This window comes from Mobula hypostoma, chromosome 21 (genome assembly GCF_963921235.1).
Source record: "Mobula hypostoma chromosome 21, sMobHyp1.1, whole genome shotgun sequence".
Lineage (NCBI taxonomy): Eukaryota > Metazoa > Chordata > Chondrichthyes > Myliobatiformes > Myliobatidae > Mobula > Mobula hypostoma.
In genome coordinates, this window is record NC_086117.1 from 58,730,150 (window position 1) to 58,746,694 (window position 16,545).

Consider the following 16,545-nt stretch of genomic DNA (forward strand, 5'->3'; position numbering starts at 1 on the left):
TTCCAAGTGCGTACAGGCCAGGGTCAGTAAGTTGTGGGCGTGCTGCGTCGGTGCTGGAAGTGTGGCGACACGTGCGGGCTGCCCCCCAGCACATCCTCAGGCTGTGTTGGTCATTGATGCAACCGGCGCGTTTCACAGCATGTTTCGTTGTACAAATAAAAGTCATCTTTATCTTCATCTTCAGTACTGAAATGAAGGTGTTTTACTGCATTTATTTAGAGCCTTGGTGAGGTTGCACATGGATGAATGTGCACAGCACTAGTCTCCTTACCTAAAATTGGCATTGAGGGGACCAGCAGTGGTTTCTCAGGCTAACCCCAGGGGATGGTAGATTTGTTATAAAACCGTAAGAACATAAGATTTAGGATCAGAATTAGGCCATTTTCCTGCTCTGCCATTTCATCATGTCTGATCCACTATTCCTCTCGGCCCCATTCTCTTGCCTTCTCCCCGTATCTCTCCATGCCCTGACCAGTCAAGAATCTGTCAACCTCTGCCTTAATATCCCCAATGACTTGGCCTCCACAACCGCCTTTGGCAGCAAATTCCACAGATTCACCACTCTCTGGCTGAAGAAATTCATCCTCATCTCTGTTCTAAAAGGATGCCCTTCTGTGAGGAGAAGTTGTTAACAAGATGAATATTATATCATTCATGCTACAACATAGAAGCTGAATAAGGCCTTTCAGCCCTTTGAGTCTGCTCTGCTATTTGATCATGGCTGATTTATTAACCCTCTCAGCCTCACTCTCCTGCCTTTTTCCCTTAACCTTTGACACTTTGACTAATCAAGAACCTGTCAACCTCCACTTTAAATACACCCAATGACCTGGCTTCCACAGCTGTCTGTACTAATGAATTCCACAGATTCACCACCCTCTGGCTAAAGAAGTTTCTCCTCATCTCTGTTCTAAAGGAAGGCCCTTGTATTCTCAGGCTGTGTCCTAGACTTTCCCACAATTGGAAACATCTGCTGTATTTGTCAGTAGGTTTCAATGAGATTGATCTCACTGAAAGTTATAAGATTATTACTAGCTGGATACCGAGTAGATGCTTTCTCTGTTTCAGGAGTCTGTAAATAGTCCTACAGCCTCATAATAGTGCTCAGGCAATTTAAGATTCCTTCATGTGAAATGTGAAGAATCTACCACCCCGGACGACTGTGAAGGTCAACGTGTCGAGTCACAGCTCAGTTACAGGCTCTTCCAGGCCAACAAGCCCGCACCACCAATTATCCTGCTAACAAACAAGAAAACCTGCAGATGCTGGAAATCCAAGCAACATACACAAAATACTGGAGGAACTCAGCAGGCCAGGCAGTATCTATAGAAATCATTCAACATTTCTGGCTGAGACCCTTCAGCAGGACTAACATACTACTAACATAAAAACAACAAGCCCACACCACCAATTATCCTAATAACATACAAACAACAAGCCCACACTACCAATTATCCTAATAACATACAAACTCCTTGCATGTTTTTCTGAATAATAAGCGAATCACGGGATATGAGGATCGTAAAGGAAAAGTGAGCAGCCGTGAATCTGATGAAAGACAATGGGTTTGAAGGTTGAGTCGCTGAGTCTAACCCTAGTTTAGCTTTATTTGTCACGTGTACATTGAAACAGTGAAATGCATCGTTTTGCATCAACAACCAATACACTTGGACAGCAAGTGTCGTCATGTTTGCACACTGACACAAAAGCGTGGTGATTAGCTTAACACTTTACAGTATTTGGTGACCCAGGTTCAATTCCCACTGCCTGTAAGGAGTTTGTATGTTCTCCCTGTGACTGTTTGGGTTCCCCCCGGGTGCTCCAAATCCCTCTCCCCCCCCCCAGGTGCTCCAGATCCCCCCCCACCCCCGGGTGCTCCAGATCCTCCCAGGTGCTCCCGTTTCCTCCCACAATCCAAAGACATACTGGTTGGTAGGTCAATTGGTCATTGTAGGTTGCCCTGTGATTTTGCTAGAATTAAATCGGGGGACTGCTGTGCTGTGTGGCTGGAAGGGCCTGTTCAGTGCAGCATCTCAATAAATCAAAATCTTGTCCATAACTCACTCAACATTGAAAAGAACTTATGAAAAATAATATTTTTAAAGTTCTGCAATTATTAAGGTAGCTGTATTGGGGAAACGCATTCAAATCCAATTTTTTTCTCCTTAATGTAGGTAAAAGCAGTAAATACAGCAACTCTGTCTCTGTCGGTGCTTTTGTGGATAGTCTTGAAGAAATTAAAAACAGACAAAATGCTGCACTAAAAGTCAGCAAATCAGCAATTTTACCCGGGAATACCTTTGGTGCCATTGAGGAAGATGAGTGCCATATACTTCCTGTGCAGCGCACAACAGACATCATTAACTCCATGGACAATCTAAGTAACCTCAACAAAGAGATTTTGCCAAATTTAAATGGAGTCTGTTCTCCTGCTGACGAAAAGCCTGAAGGACGATGTCCTCGTTCATACACCATTCCTGGGTCTGCAGGTGATCTCTTCCCCATTTCCAATCTCATGGCTGAATTTGAAAGACTTTCCCTGCTAGACGACAGAGAGAGAAACTCGCTTTCTGACAGGCTGATAGAATCTCCAGAGAGCCATGAGGTTGAAGTAATGGCAAAGCTAATGGAGGGTGACACTACAGGTCTGGCATCTCACGACAAAGGCTTTGTCTCTAAACAGGGTGCGGAGCATGTAAAAGCTGAGAGTGATGAGTTGATTGAAATGGGATTGAAAAATGAGGATGCCTCATTACTCGAGGCGAGGCCAAGCCAGAAGCCTGTGGTTGAAGGTGGCGGCGAAATCACGGATTCACTATCATTATGTACATCAAAGATTGCAGCTTTAAACCTTGAAAACAAGAAGAACTCCACACAGCACAGCAGCCTGCCCTGTAGGACAGTTCACTTGCCACCTTTGACAAAGGAAGCCCCCGCACAGTTTCCAACACAGGAATCCTCTGCAACTCAAATCAAACTAAACCAAAGGTACAATATGCAATTGGAAAACTTCTGCAGGTGGCCAGAGGATAGACAGCAGCTGCTGCCAAGGCACGGTCTGGGGTATTCAAGGAGAGGAACTACCAAGGGGATATTTCTGTCTGGGTAAGGAACTCTGTACTTTAATTAGTTTTGTATGAGTGTCTCACCTACAATCCATCTTGCTCTTTGGTATTATGTAACTTCCTTCTATCATTTTTGCAAGGATTATAGCAATCTGGCACATTATTCTCAGTTACTTAGCCAGAATGCTAACCTGTGGTATACATTACCACTCTCTCTACTGCCTGTCACACCACCAGCACTTAGGCAGCAATGAAGGGCCTCCATCTCTGGTGGTGTTCTGAGCTTCCTTCATCGTGTCACTAGCTTCCTCTTGGTTTCACTGTTGTTGATTGTGCAAGTCCTGGGTGGAGACTCAGGAATACCATCACACACTGATAAAGAACGATCCTTCATTTCTGTTTCTGAAACAATTTTGTTTGACCAGTCAGGGGTTGTTAGCCCTGAGCTGAACCCTACACCTGGTGGGCCGGTGGACCACTCTTGGTCTGGCCTCTACCCTTTGACCTGTTTGGCATGGGTGACCCTACCAAGAGCCAAAGCGTAAAGCCCTGACTCCAGCCAACATAGTTCTCCGGATCATTGAGGCACACAAGCCTCCAAACTACAATATTGTGGTCCTCATTGCTACTAATGTGTAACGATTCAGCTGTTGGACTAAGTTTAGGGTTTTATTTCTTCCACCGCATAGAAATAGGCCCTTCGGCTCATTTAGCTCCATAAAGATTTCATTTAAAAAAAAACAATAAAACTGTTCTAAATCTATAAGCATTTTGTTTCACTTAACTTTTTGAATCTCTAACACCTTTCACCTTCAGTGAAAAGCCATTTATACCATGTTGTATGACGTGGGCAGTCATGGTCTTTGACTGTGATTGTTCTTGGCAAATTTCTCTACAGAAATGGTTTGCCATTGCCTGCTTCTGGGCAATCTCTTTACAAGACAGGTGACCCCGGCCATTATCGACTGCTCATACGGCCACCCACCTCCTGCTCCCATGGCTTCTTGATCAGTGGGGGTGGGGTGCTAACCAGGTGCTCCACCTTGCCCAAGGGTGACCTGCAGGCTGGCAGAGGGAAGGAGTGCCTTACACCTCCACCCTGTCACCTAATGAGTATCTTAATGTATATGCCTATACCACCACCCCTGGCAGCACGTCCCATGCAAGTACCACTCTCTATGTAAATAAAAGAAAACAACACCTACCTCTGACACCCCCCATATACATTCCTCCAAATCACATTTAAATTATGCCCCCTGGTATCAGCGATTTCAGTCTTGGGAGAAAGTCTCTGGTTGTCCACTCGATCAACGCTTCTTATCAGCTTGTAAACCTTGACCAAGTCACCTCTCATCCTCCTTCACCCTGGCTCACTCAGCCTGTCAGCCTTTAGTGGAAGATTAGTTAAAGCATCTTGTTTGGGCAAAGTTTTCCTCTGTGGGGTGAGTGTACGATGCTAAAGTGAATGAACTGTTCCCCTTCAATGTCACTGATGTTGATAATCCTGATTAAATTAACAATATCAAACACCTGGCAGTGATTGAAAGGGAATGGTCTACTTGGAGTTACGTGCCAATCTCTGTTCCACTGTTAGTGTTCAATGTCTGAATCCATTGTTCCAGTTACCAGAATCTATCTCAAAGATTGTTTATTTTGAATTGTTGGAATATTTCCTCAGGCATATTTATGATCTACATTCTTCTTCTCGTGAACTTATCACCAAATATTGAATGTGGATAAAAACAAAATTTCAATTTTATTTTGCTGAGATTCCCCTCCGCCTTTTGGCACTTGACCCAATCTGTAATGACGTTAGATCTGAATTTAATGGACAATACTTTATTGTTGCCAAACGATTGATTAACTAGAGTGTATAATCATCACAGCAATATTTGATTCTGCACTTCGTGCTCCCTGGATTACAAATCGATAGTAAATATTAAAAATTTTAATTATAAATCATAAACATAGAAACATAGAAAATAGGTGCAGGAGTAGGCCATTCGGCCCTTCGAGCCTGCACCGCCATCTATTATGATCATGGCTGATCATCCAACTCAGAACCCCACCCCAGCCTTCCCTCCATACCCCCTGACCCCCGTAGCCACAAGGGCCATATCTAACTCCCTCTTAAATATAGCCAATGAACTGGCCTCAACTGTTCCCTGTGGCAGAGAATTCCACAGATTCACCACTCTCTGTGTGAAGAAGTTTTTCCTAATCTTGGTCGTAAAAGGCTTCCCCTCTATCCTCAAACTGTGGCCCCTCGTTCTGGACTTCCCAACATCGGGAACAATCTTCCTGCATCTAGCCTGTCCAATCCCTTTAGGATTTTATACGTTTCAATCAGATCCCCCCTCAATCTTCTAAATTCCAACGAGTACAAGCCCAGTTCATCCAGTCTTTCTTCATATGAAAGTCCTGCCATCCCAGGAATCAATCTGGTGAATAATCATAAATAGAAAAGGGAAAGTAAGGTAGTGCAAAAAAACCGAGATGCAGGTCCAGATATTTGGTGGGTACGGCCCAGATCCGGGTCAGGATCTGTTCAGCAGTCTTACCACAGTTGGAAAAAAGCTGTTCCCAAATCTGGCCGTATGAGTCTTCAAGCTCCTGAACCTTCTTCCAGAGGGAAGAGGGACGAAAAGTGTGTTGGCTGGGTGGGCCGTGTCCTTGATTATCCTGGCAGCACTGCTCCGACAGCGTGCGGTTTAAATTGAATCCAAGGACAGAAGATTGGTTTGTTTGATGTGCTGGGCTGTGTTCATGATCTTCTGCAGCTTCTTCTAGTCTTGGACTGGACAACTTCCATACCAGGTTGTGATGCAATATGCTGGAGGACCTTAGCAGATCCATCAGCATCTGTGGGAGGAACGGTATTGTCAGTGTTTCAGTGTTGAAACGCTGCACCTGGGTGACATGGTAGCATAGTGGTTAGCACAACGCTTCACAGTACAGGCGACCCAGGTTCAATTCCCACTGCTGCCTGTAAGGAGTTTGTACATTCTTCCTGTGACCACCTGGGTTTCCTCCAGGTGCTCTAGTTTCCTCCCACAGTCCAAAGATGTACCGGTTGGTAGGTCTGATCATTGTAAATTGTCCTGTGATTAGGCTAGGGATAAATCAGGGGATTGCTGAGCGGCATGGCTCGAGGGGCCAGAAGGGATTATTCCATGTTGTAGCTCGATCTGCAGTTGTTAGTCGGCATCATTCGGTCTGCTTTCATGGTTTCAACTGGCCCTAATGTAGAATTTAGGCCCAGATTCCAGCATCTGCAGTTTCTTGTCTCCTGAATTGACTGAGTTCCTTGGACAGGCCCCTACACTTTGGGATGGTTATAAGGAGGAAAATTAACCTTAATTCTGCTTCCTGCTGTCGTCAGATATCACTCCAGAATATAGTGATATGCGGGGTTGAAGAACTTCACTGACTGGTTGAGGCATGTTTGGAGGGAAGGAGATGAAATATGGCTCGAAGGAGGGAATACTGTAATAATGTTCTTGCTTGTAAGTTCGTGTGTTTTATTTAAAGACTTTGTTTTGTTCTTGAGGTGTAAACAACCTTCATTCCTCCATTCCAGAGATGAACCATCTAAGCTTGACAGTGATGTTCTGGCTGCACTGAATGGTGTTGTTATTGACCCACAGAAGTTCCCATGCCTACATCGATGGAAGAGCCAAGTGCAGTCGTACTCTGTATCAGAAATGCAGAGGTGAGTTTTGAAAGCAAAATTATTCACTACACTCATAGCTGGTGCTGAATTTGTTTTATGGTACTGCTGTACCATGATGTTGGAGAGGGAATGAATGGAAATAGAACTGTGTAGGAATACCTTTACAGTTGAATAATTTGCTAGCACTCGTTTAACTGCACTGAGGTGCAGTGGAAAGAAAACATTGAGACCTGTAATAATCATAAACATCATTGGTATAGGGCAGCACAGTAGTGTAGCAGTTAGTGTAATGCTATTACAGCGCTAGTTACCCTGATTCAATCCCACCACTTTCTGTGAGGAGTTTATACACTACTATGCAAAAGTCTTGTATCACTAGGGTACTTAGCCTTCTGCACAGATCTGTATTTGTCAATGTGGAGCAGAGAGTGAGTTTGTAAATCTGGTGGGAGCTAAGGATGTTGGGAATGGTGAGGGTGGAGGCACTGCAGGAGGGGTGTGGAACAGGTGGCAGAGGAGTGCCAGGCGAGGGGTGGCCCTGTGCAGACTCACCCAGCTCTGAGACACCAGGCAAGGTCATTTGATTCCAAACAATTGGTTTATCGATCATTACAGAATGTCTCTCTGGTGCTTCCCACTCCCTCCCCTCTCCCTTCCCCTTTTCCCAACCATGATTCCCCTCTCCCTGCCCTTTCCCACTCTGTCCACAATAGACCCATAACATCACTCACATGTCATGAAATGTGTCTTTTTCCTGCAGCAGCAATACAATGCGTTACTAGCACCCATAACATTACTACTACACTATGCAAAAGTCTTGGCCCCCTAGCTATATACATTGGCATGCAAAAGTTTGGGCACCCCTGGTCAAAATTTCTGTTACTGTGAATAGTTAAGTGAGTAGAAGATGAACTAATCTCCAACAGTCATAAAGTTAAAGATGAAACATTCTTTTCAACATTTTAAGCAAGATTAGTGTATTATTTTTGTTTTGTACAATTTCAGAGTGAAAAAAAGGAAAGGAGCACCATGCAGAAGTTTGGGCACCCCAAGAGATTTGAGCTCTCAGATAACTTTTACCAAAGTCTCAGACCTTAATTAGCTTGTTAAGGCTATGGCTTGTTCACAGTCATTGTTAGGAAAGGCCAGGTGATGCAAATTTCAAAGCTTTATAAATACCCTGACTCCTCAAACCTTGTCCCAACAACCAGCAACCATGGGCTCCTTTAAGCAGCTGCCTAGCACTCTGAAGATTAAAATAAATGATGCCCACAAAGCAGGAGAAGGCTATAAGAAGATAGCAAAGCGTTTTCGGTAACTGTTTCCTCAGTTCATAATATAATTAAGAAATGGCAGTTAACAGGAACAGTGGAGGTCAAGTTGAGGTCTGGAAGACCAAGAAAACTTTCCGAGAGAACTGCTCGTAGGATTGCTAGAAAGGCAAATCAAAACCCCCGTTTGACTGCAAAAGACATTCAGGAAGATTTAGCGACTCTGGAGTGGTGGTGCACTGTTCTACTGTGCAGCGACACCTGCACAAATATGACCTTCATGGAAGAGTCGTCAGAAGAAAACCTTTCCTGCATCCTCACCACAAAATTCAGCATCAGACGTTTGCAAAGGAACATCTAAACAAGCCTGATGCATTTTGGAAACAAGTCCTGTGGACTGATGAAGTTAAAATAGAACTTTTTGGCCAAAATAAGCAAAGGTATGTTTGGAGAAAAAAGGGTGCAGAATTTCATGGAAAGAACCCCTCTCCAACTGTTAAGCACAGGGGTAGATCGATCATGCTTTGGGCTTGTGTTGCAGCCAGTGGCACCGGGAACATTTCACTGGTAGAGGGAAGAATGAATTCAAGTAAATACCAGCAAATTCTGGAAGCAAACATTACACCATCTGTAAAAAAGCTGAAGATGAAAAGAGGATGGCTTCTGCAACAGGATAATGATCCTAAACTCACCTCAAAATCCATAATGGACTACCTCAAGAGGTACAAGCTGAAGGTTTTGCCATGGCCCTCACAGTCCCCTGACCTAAACGTCATCGAGAATCTGTGGATAGACCTCAAAAGAGCAGTGCATGCAAGACGGCCCAAGAATCTCACAGAACTAGAAGCCTTTTGCAAGGAAGAATGAGTAAAAATCCCCCAAACAAGAATTGAAAGACTCTTAGCTGGCTACAGAAAGCGTTTACAAGCTGTGATACTTGTCAAAGGGGGTGTTACTAAGTACTGACATGCAGGGTGCCCAAACTTTTGCTTCAGGCCCTTTTCCTTTTTTGTTATTTGGAAACTGTAAAAGATGGAAATAAAAAAGTAATCTTGCTTAAAATATTAAAGAAATGTGTCATCTTTAACTTTATGCCTTTTGGAAATCAGTTCATCTTTTACTCGCTTAGCTATTCACAGTAACAGAAATTTTGACCAGGAGTGCCCAAACTTTTGCATGCCACTGTATGTGCCTAAGACTTTGGCACAGTACTGAATGTTCTCCCTGTGAGCTTGTGGGCTTCCTCCAAGTGCTCCAGTTTCCTCCCACATTCCAAAGACGTACGGGTTAGTAGAATAATTGGTCATAGGGGTGTACTTGGTCACAGAGTTATAATTGGGCAGTGTGGGCTCATTGGCTTGTTACTGTGCTGTGTATCTAATTTTTTAAAAATTCTCAGTAGCAGAAAGATCTTATCCTGACCTACTTACAGAATATTAACATTAATTAAAATGCATCTTGTTCTTGGGATGTGAGTGAGCCCAGCAACTCGTGACTTGCTTTTATGTGAATGTGAACTCTGTGGCAGTTATTTATATATTTATTGAGGGACAGTGTGGTATAAGCCCTTCCGGCCCTTTGAGTCGTACCGCCCAGCAATCCGCCAATTTAACCGTAGCCTAATCGGGGACAAATTACAATGAACCAGACCTACCAACTGGTACATCTTTGGACTGTGGGAGGAAACCCACGCGGTCACGGGGAGAACGTACAAACTCCTTACAGACAGCGGTGGGAATTGACCCTGTGTTGCCTGTACTGTAAAGTGTTGGGCTTTAGTAGGATATTATGAACCAACGACACAGTATGGGCTGTTGCTTGGTGAACTTCAGGCAAGATGTGGCGTGAGCGGGGACGGGGGAAGAGCACTCACTGCTGGGTGGCAGCGTTCAGTGAAGTGTTTAAAATTTTATTATCTGGCATCCTTCGTGGTCTTTTATGTTCTACTGGTACTGCTGTCCCACAAGTGATCAGATTTACTAAATTCGATTTTATTTCTTGTCATGGGGCAATTTTCAAATAGAACTTCAGATATTTTTCCAGTACTGCAATGTCATTTCTCATAACCCATGGACTTTCCCGGAGCAACATACACACACAAAATGCTGCAGGAACACAGCACGTCAGCAGTGTCCATGGAAATTAATAAACAGTCAGCATTTCAACTGCAAATACTCAAAGCAACACACAAACTGCTAGAGGAACCCAGCAGGTCAGACAGCATCAATGGAGAGGAATAAACGGTCGGTGTTTCAGGCCAAGACCCTTCATCGGGACTGAAAGGAAGGGGGAGGATGCCAGAACGAGAAGGTGGGTGGAGGGGAAGGAGGTGAAGCTAGGTGGGAGGGGGAGGACAAATGAAGTAAGAAGCTGAGAGGCGGTAGGTGGAGAAGGTGAGGGGCTGGAGAGGAAGGAATCTGATAGGAGAGGAGAGTGGACCGTAGGAGGAGGGGACACTGGGTGGCGATAGGTAGCTGAGAAGAGATAAGAGGCCAGAATGAGGAATTGAAGAATGGGGGGGGGGGGGGTGAAAATAATTTTTACTGAAAGGAGAAATCAGTTTTCACGCTTTCATGTTGGAGTTGACCCAGATGGAATATGATACCACAACCTTTGTTTTGAAACATTATAGAGCTTCAAAGTATTTAATTGTAAGTGTTTAAAAAAAAACTAATAAATACAGAATGAAAGTCGGTAGCTCATTTGTTAATAAACCGCCGGCCCACTGAACGATGACATTTGAAAAAACTGCTGCAGTTTCAGGCAGTGTTTAAAAAAAAATCATACTCAGCAATGGTTGATCTGCGCAAATGTTAAAAAAATATATTAGTAGAAACATTGGTTACAAGCAAACTGTGTCATTGGACTCCATCTGGTAATGATTAAAACAGTCAGTGAAGAGTACAGGTTTTTATATTAATTTACACACATTGGTCTTTGCATTGCTGGCCAGCACAACGATAAGCTTTTGTATTTTAGATAAAGGGGGCTTATTTCCTTATACGAATGCATTGCTGACCAAAGCTCCCGATAGTTAGCACCTTGCAGTTCTGGTTACAATTGTTCTGGTTTTTTTTAACAAAAATTGTAACTGTGATCCTTAAAGTTAGTTGTCTTTTGTGGTTTGTGTAGGAGAGAATTTGAGTTTAATCAGCAAGATGGTGTTAGGAGTTCCCTGGGCAAAAGGACAAAATAAATGTATATGCTATTATTTTTAATAAACTTTGCGTTTGTTTCTGCAGTTGGCCAAGCCCTTCTCTCAGAGGGAAACTGAAAGTGCAGTCCAACGTGCCGAGTTCTCCGTGCAGTCCTGGCACCTCTGTCCTTGGGAGACCGAGTCCACAAGCCTATAGTCCTGGGAGGTTTGAGAGCTCTCCTTACACTGAGTTTGGAAGCCCAGGGCGCTATAGTCCAGCGTATGCAAGCCACGTCCACGTGCGGCAGCTTCTGCACTTCCACGAACCTTCTTAGTGCTCACATTTAGGGTTGTGATACTGTTCCTTTGCCCCACTTTAGAGGGGGAAGTCAGTTTTATATTTAAAATAAATTGTAGTTTCTTAAATATGTCTACAATGTACAATGGATACTGTGTGCTGTTTGATTCTGTTGATGTGAACCAACTTTACATTTATTTTCTCTTTCTGCAATGTCTCAAGTTCAGTTGTATAATTAATATTAATTCTGATTTCTCTTGCCATCCAGAAATTTATATATTTTAACTTTTTAAACTTCATTTCAATAAAATTCTGTCTCATATGTAGATTTTACCAAAAGAAGCCCAGACTGTGGTGGGGGGGGGGGGGAGGTAGTGGGAGGTTGGGGTAGTAGAGGACTTTGGAAGCAGACTAGTTCTAGGGATTAAAATTCAACCTTATCCTAACCCAGCAACAAGACTGATGATGTCAGTAACGTCTTTCATTATGATTTCTGTGAAATTTCTGTAAAAGTCCATTGATCTGAGAATAATAGGAAGGAGGCATGTTAGTCAATAATGCCACTGTTATTGTTGAGAAATATATATGTGGATTGTTCATGTTTTAAAAACAACTTGTACTGTAAGTGAAGTCCGTAAGTCAGGTGCTACAATGATTACAAAAAGGGTGCAGGATGCTCCTAGTAGGAGAATAAAGACAAATAACGTGTATAAATGATAAATCTGTTTTTGGCACCTTGATTGCATTGGCCATAAGGTATTCTCAGTAGGTTTGTCAGATCTATTAAAAGAAATTATTTATGTTGTAGGAAAATTGTATCGATGACTTTTGCAAGCTTTTTAGTGCCTTTACTGGGGGAAACATTCATTTTAACTGAGCTGTGAACTAGCTTTACAGTTAGTTGCCTTTAATGTAATTAAATCAGCATGTACAGGTTTTTGGTGGCTGTTTAGTTGATGGATACCAGCAAATGTCAAATCCATGTTGTCCTGCAGACACATAGGGAGCACTGTTCACTCTGGAAGTAATTTTCTAAATCCAAGGACAAAGTGTGTTTTGCACTGCCACATCTTGGATCACTTGTGCAAGGTTCATGTAAGTATGTGAACATACGTGGTTCTAACAACTCTGGCCCTTCCCACAGCACTTCTGGGATATGTACGGTACATCTATTGCATCAATGTGAAACGATAAGCCGCTGAGAAAAGAATAAATGAAAAAAATGCACAAAGTGAAAGCTAATTGTTTGTGTTTCTGCACATTATGAGGCTTTGACTGATGTATTGAAAAGTCTCAATGTGCAAACGGCCTTGTTTCATTCTGTTAATTGGTGAATGTTTCCATTACTAGTTAAAAATCTGGCCGGATGTGGCTTGCCCTGCATAACTGAAGCGCAAACAACGTTAGTGTTGTGCCTGTTAAATTCTCACTTGTGATGACCTCAGATCAAAGTACAGTCGGCCCTCCTTACCCGCGAGGGATTGGTTCCGGGACCCCTCGCAGATACCAAAAAACGCGGATGCTCAGGTCCCTTATTCAACCTGGCTAAATGCGGTGGACCTTAGGACCCAGCGGAACCCCAGACCTTATTTAACCTGTCTCAGTGTGGTGGACATTAGGACCTGGCAGCGGAGCTCTGAATCTGCAGTGTTTCTGTTCACGAAAATAATCACGATCGTGATTTAAAATAAAGTGGAAATAATAAAGCAATCAGAAAGAGGTGAAACGCCATCTGTCATTGGAAAAGTGTTAGGCTACAGTCGGTCAATGATCGGAACAGTTTTAAAGGATAAAGTGAGAAAATCCGTGCCCCGGTGAAAGCTACAATTATTACTAAGCAACGCAGTGGTTTAATTTATTGGGTTTTGGATCGTTCACATCAACCCAGCATGGTTGGAGAGCGCCTGGGAGCTGTCTTGTCACTGGATCGAACTCGGGAATTTTTGTTCCCGAGCCAGGTGCTGAACCATACGTTTCTTAAGGGTTTTATATGCATAGAAAGGTAAAATATATACTATATACTAAGACAAACGTTTGACTAACTGACGCTAAATAATACCGGATGTACTTGTTCTGACTTACTTAGTAAGAGAACTTCCGTTTTATTTTCGATCCCGATCCATGATAACCTACGCACATCCTCCCGAATACTTTAAATCATCTCTAGATTACTTATAATACCTAATACAATGTAAATGCTATGTAAAATAGTTGTTCTACTGCACTGTTTAGGGAAACATCGTGGGCTGGAGGGCCTGTACTGTGCTATGTTCCAAATACTAACATTTTAAATATTTCAAAGAACAAGTGTTATTAAAAAATTTTAAGAATTTAGAAGTGGGCCATAACATATAGGAGCAGAATTTGGCAGCTTGGCCCATCAAGTCTGCTCCACCATTCCATCATGTTTGATTTATTACCTCTCTCAGCTCCCTTCTCCTACAATCTTTGACACACCCTGGTTAACCAAAAGCCTATCAGCCTCTGCTTTAAATCTACTCAATGACCTTGCCTGCACAGCCACTTGTAACTTATTCCACAGATAAATCACCTCTTTCTCATCCCTCTTCTGAGGGGATGTCCTAGTCTGAGTCAGTGCCCTCTGGGCCTAGACTTGTCCACAATAGGAAACATCCCCTTCTTATCCACTCCATCAGGCCTTTCAATATTTGATGGGTTTCAATGAGGTCCCATTCGTTCTTCTAGGTTCCAGCGAGTACAGGCTCAGACCTATCAAATGCTCCTCATACATTAACCTTCCATTCCCAGAGACATTCATGTGAACCTCCTCTGAACTCTCTCCAATACCACCACATCTTCTCCTAGATAAGGGGCCCAAAACTGCTCTCAATACACTGTGCAGCCCTGCCACCTATCTTTGTGTTGTCTGCAAATTTGGCCACAAAACCATCAATTCCATCATTCAAATCATTGACAAGCAGTCTCATTACTGTACAAGACTCCTGGCAAAAATGTTTCAAAAAATAGTGAAATGGGAGGGAAGACAAAGAATTGGTTAAGCAATTTGGTGTAAAATTGTACAAGAACTTGGCGAGATTGCATTTAGAGAATAGGAAGGATGCAATTAAGCTAGAGGGTGTAGTTAAGATTCAGAAGGATAGAACATAGAACAGTACAGTGCAGGAACAGGCCCTTTGACCTACAATGTTGTGCTAAACCAGCTGAAATGTAAATCCAACCCCCCCGCCCCAAAATGTAGCAGATTAGTGGTTGGCTGTTTTTGTTTTAGTGGTTTGGCATGGCACTGAGGGCTGAATGGTTTGTCGTATGCTGCACTGTTTTGTTCAAATTTAATTACAATATTTAAACTACATTTGCACAGGCACATGAATGGGAAAGGTTTTGACAATATGAGCCAAATGGGAACAGTCGAGGATCAGTTGGCCTGCAGGGCTTGTTTCTGTGTTATACACCTGAATTCACTGTAAAAATCACTAGTTGCTCAATCAAATGTCTTGTAAATATATAACAATAATGCTGCAATTTTGTGTTTATTTTTTAAAAAAAGTTTATTCATGGGACCCTGTATTCAACGTTTGAATATTGCATCGGGAAAGAAGTGACAATCGGGTAAACTGCTTAATGCAGTGACATGATACAAGTTTCAAATGTGATCACCAGGTACTAAAGTTAACACTGATAACTCGTTGCGTATAACCTGGATTCACACCCAACATCATCCTGACCAAGGATTTAGGCCTTGCATATTGATAACAATTATTTTTAAAATAGTTATGAAGCTCTTTGGATTATAAAGGTGCTGTATTTTACAGCCTCGAAGAGGACCACAACCTTGTCATAGGGTTTGTGCCTCAGTGACCCGGACAGCCACGTTGGCCGGAGACAGGGTCACCCAAGCCTAACAGGTCAAAGGGTAGAGGCCAGACTAAGGGTGGTCCATCAGTCCTCCGGGTTCAGCTAGGACTAACAACCCTGTCTGGTCAAAAAAATAGTTATGGAAACAGCAACGAAGAGTCATCCTACATCTGAGTGTGACGGTATTCCTGAGTCTCCACCCAAGACTTGTGTGACTGACAGTAGTGTCAACTGAGGGGAAGCTACTGACACGACGAAGGAAGCCCTGAACACAGCCAGAGATGGAGGCCCTTCATTGCTGCCTTAAATGCCAGTGGTGTAACAGTAAGTATTTTACAGGTTATCTATGTTTTTCATGGCTTTTAACATGTTGTGAGCTTTGGGGATGGTTCAGTAGTAGGGGCACTGCTGTCTTCTCCACTACTGCTGGAGGATTACGGGAAAGGGGTCGGGAGGGAAGGAAATCCCACCCGACTGCCCTGCAGTAACTAAACATCGAATCCAGGTGTGCTGAGGTCAGCTAACATTAAACACCAGAAACAGCAAGTCCCTTCCTCAAGTCCATCTTTGCCCGAGGTTAACACATCTCACTGATTAATTGCATTGGACTAGAGGGGAGCAGGCGTTTTAGGAAAATTTTTACTTTTTTTAAAAAACATTGGTGGTAATACTTAGATACCACAAGGCCCATATATTTTTATAAACAAGCTTACAGGAGATGGCCAAATCAAACACATTCACTACGTCAATTATCAGCTGACAAAGAACAGTGATTACATCTCACACCCTTTTGCTGGTAGAATATGATTCTAAAATGTGAATTAAAAACTGAAAACAAAAATAAAAATCTGTAAATATTGCTGCAAGTCGACAGAACAGCCACAGACATCATTTCAAGTACGAGGTAAATATTCTGCACTGTGAAGCATGCATGTTTCCCCCTCCCCCCAACAGTTTCTTTTAACGGGTTAGTTTGTCGGGAGGCATGAAACCCGTATCCCCCAACGTTCGAAGTGCCACCCTTCCGTTCGGCCGAATGGTGAGCCAGGTGATGCTGCCGTTGTTCAGACACATTCTCAGCCACCCCTCCGGAGGGAACTGCAACGCTCTATGCAAAGGGGAGAAGGGCAAGAGTTGAGCCAAGGGTTTATAAAAAACCATAGTTATATCAACAGCAAGGCAGAGTAAAGACAAACCAAATGAGGTAGGTAGGTCTGTCCGCAGATCAGGCACCACCTATGGAAAAAAGTGAACAGTCAACGTTT

At 43.1% G+C, this 16,545-nt stretch overlaps 2 protein-coding genes across 5 annotated transcripts in view; one reads left to right on the plus strand and one right to left on the minus strand.

Moving 5' to 3' along the window:
- Window positions 1-14,805, plus strand: part of ankle2 (ankyrin repeat and LEM domain containing 2) — a 67,571-nt gene extending 52,766 nt beyond the window's left edge. For 2 of the 3 annotated variants that reach the window (XM_063074106.1, XM_063074108.1), the window contains exons 11-13: window positions 2,175-3,105; window positions 6,646-6,777; window positions 11,252-14,805. In XM_063074106.1, coding sequence (XP_062930176.1) covers window positions 2,175-3,105; window positions 6,646-6,777; window positions 11,252-11,480 — 1,292 coding nt within the window. In that variant the 3' untranslated portion in view covers window positions 11,481-14,805. The remainder of the gene's footprint in view (window positions 1-2,174; window positions 3,106-6,645; window positions 6,778-11,251) is intronic. The other variant, XM_063074109.1, reaches the window with a different exon arrangement.
- Window positions 14,806-14,987: 182 nt separating this feature from the next.
- The window catches only part of pgam5 (PGAM family member 5, serine/threonine protein phosphatase, mitochondrial), a 39,779-nt gene continuing 38,221 nt past the window's right edge, over window positions 14,988-16,545 (minus strand). Inside the window, exon 6 of one of the 2 annotated variants that reach the window (XM_063074110.1) lies at window positions 14,988-16,388. In XM_063074110.1, coding sequence (XP_062930180.1) covers window positions 16,241-16,388 — 148 coding nt within the window. In that variant the 3' untranslated portion in view covers window positions 14,988-16,240. The remainder of the gene's footprint in view (window positions 16,389-16,545) is intronic. The other variant, XM_063074111.1, reaches the window with a different exon arrangement.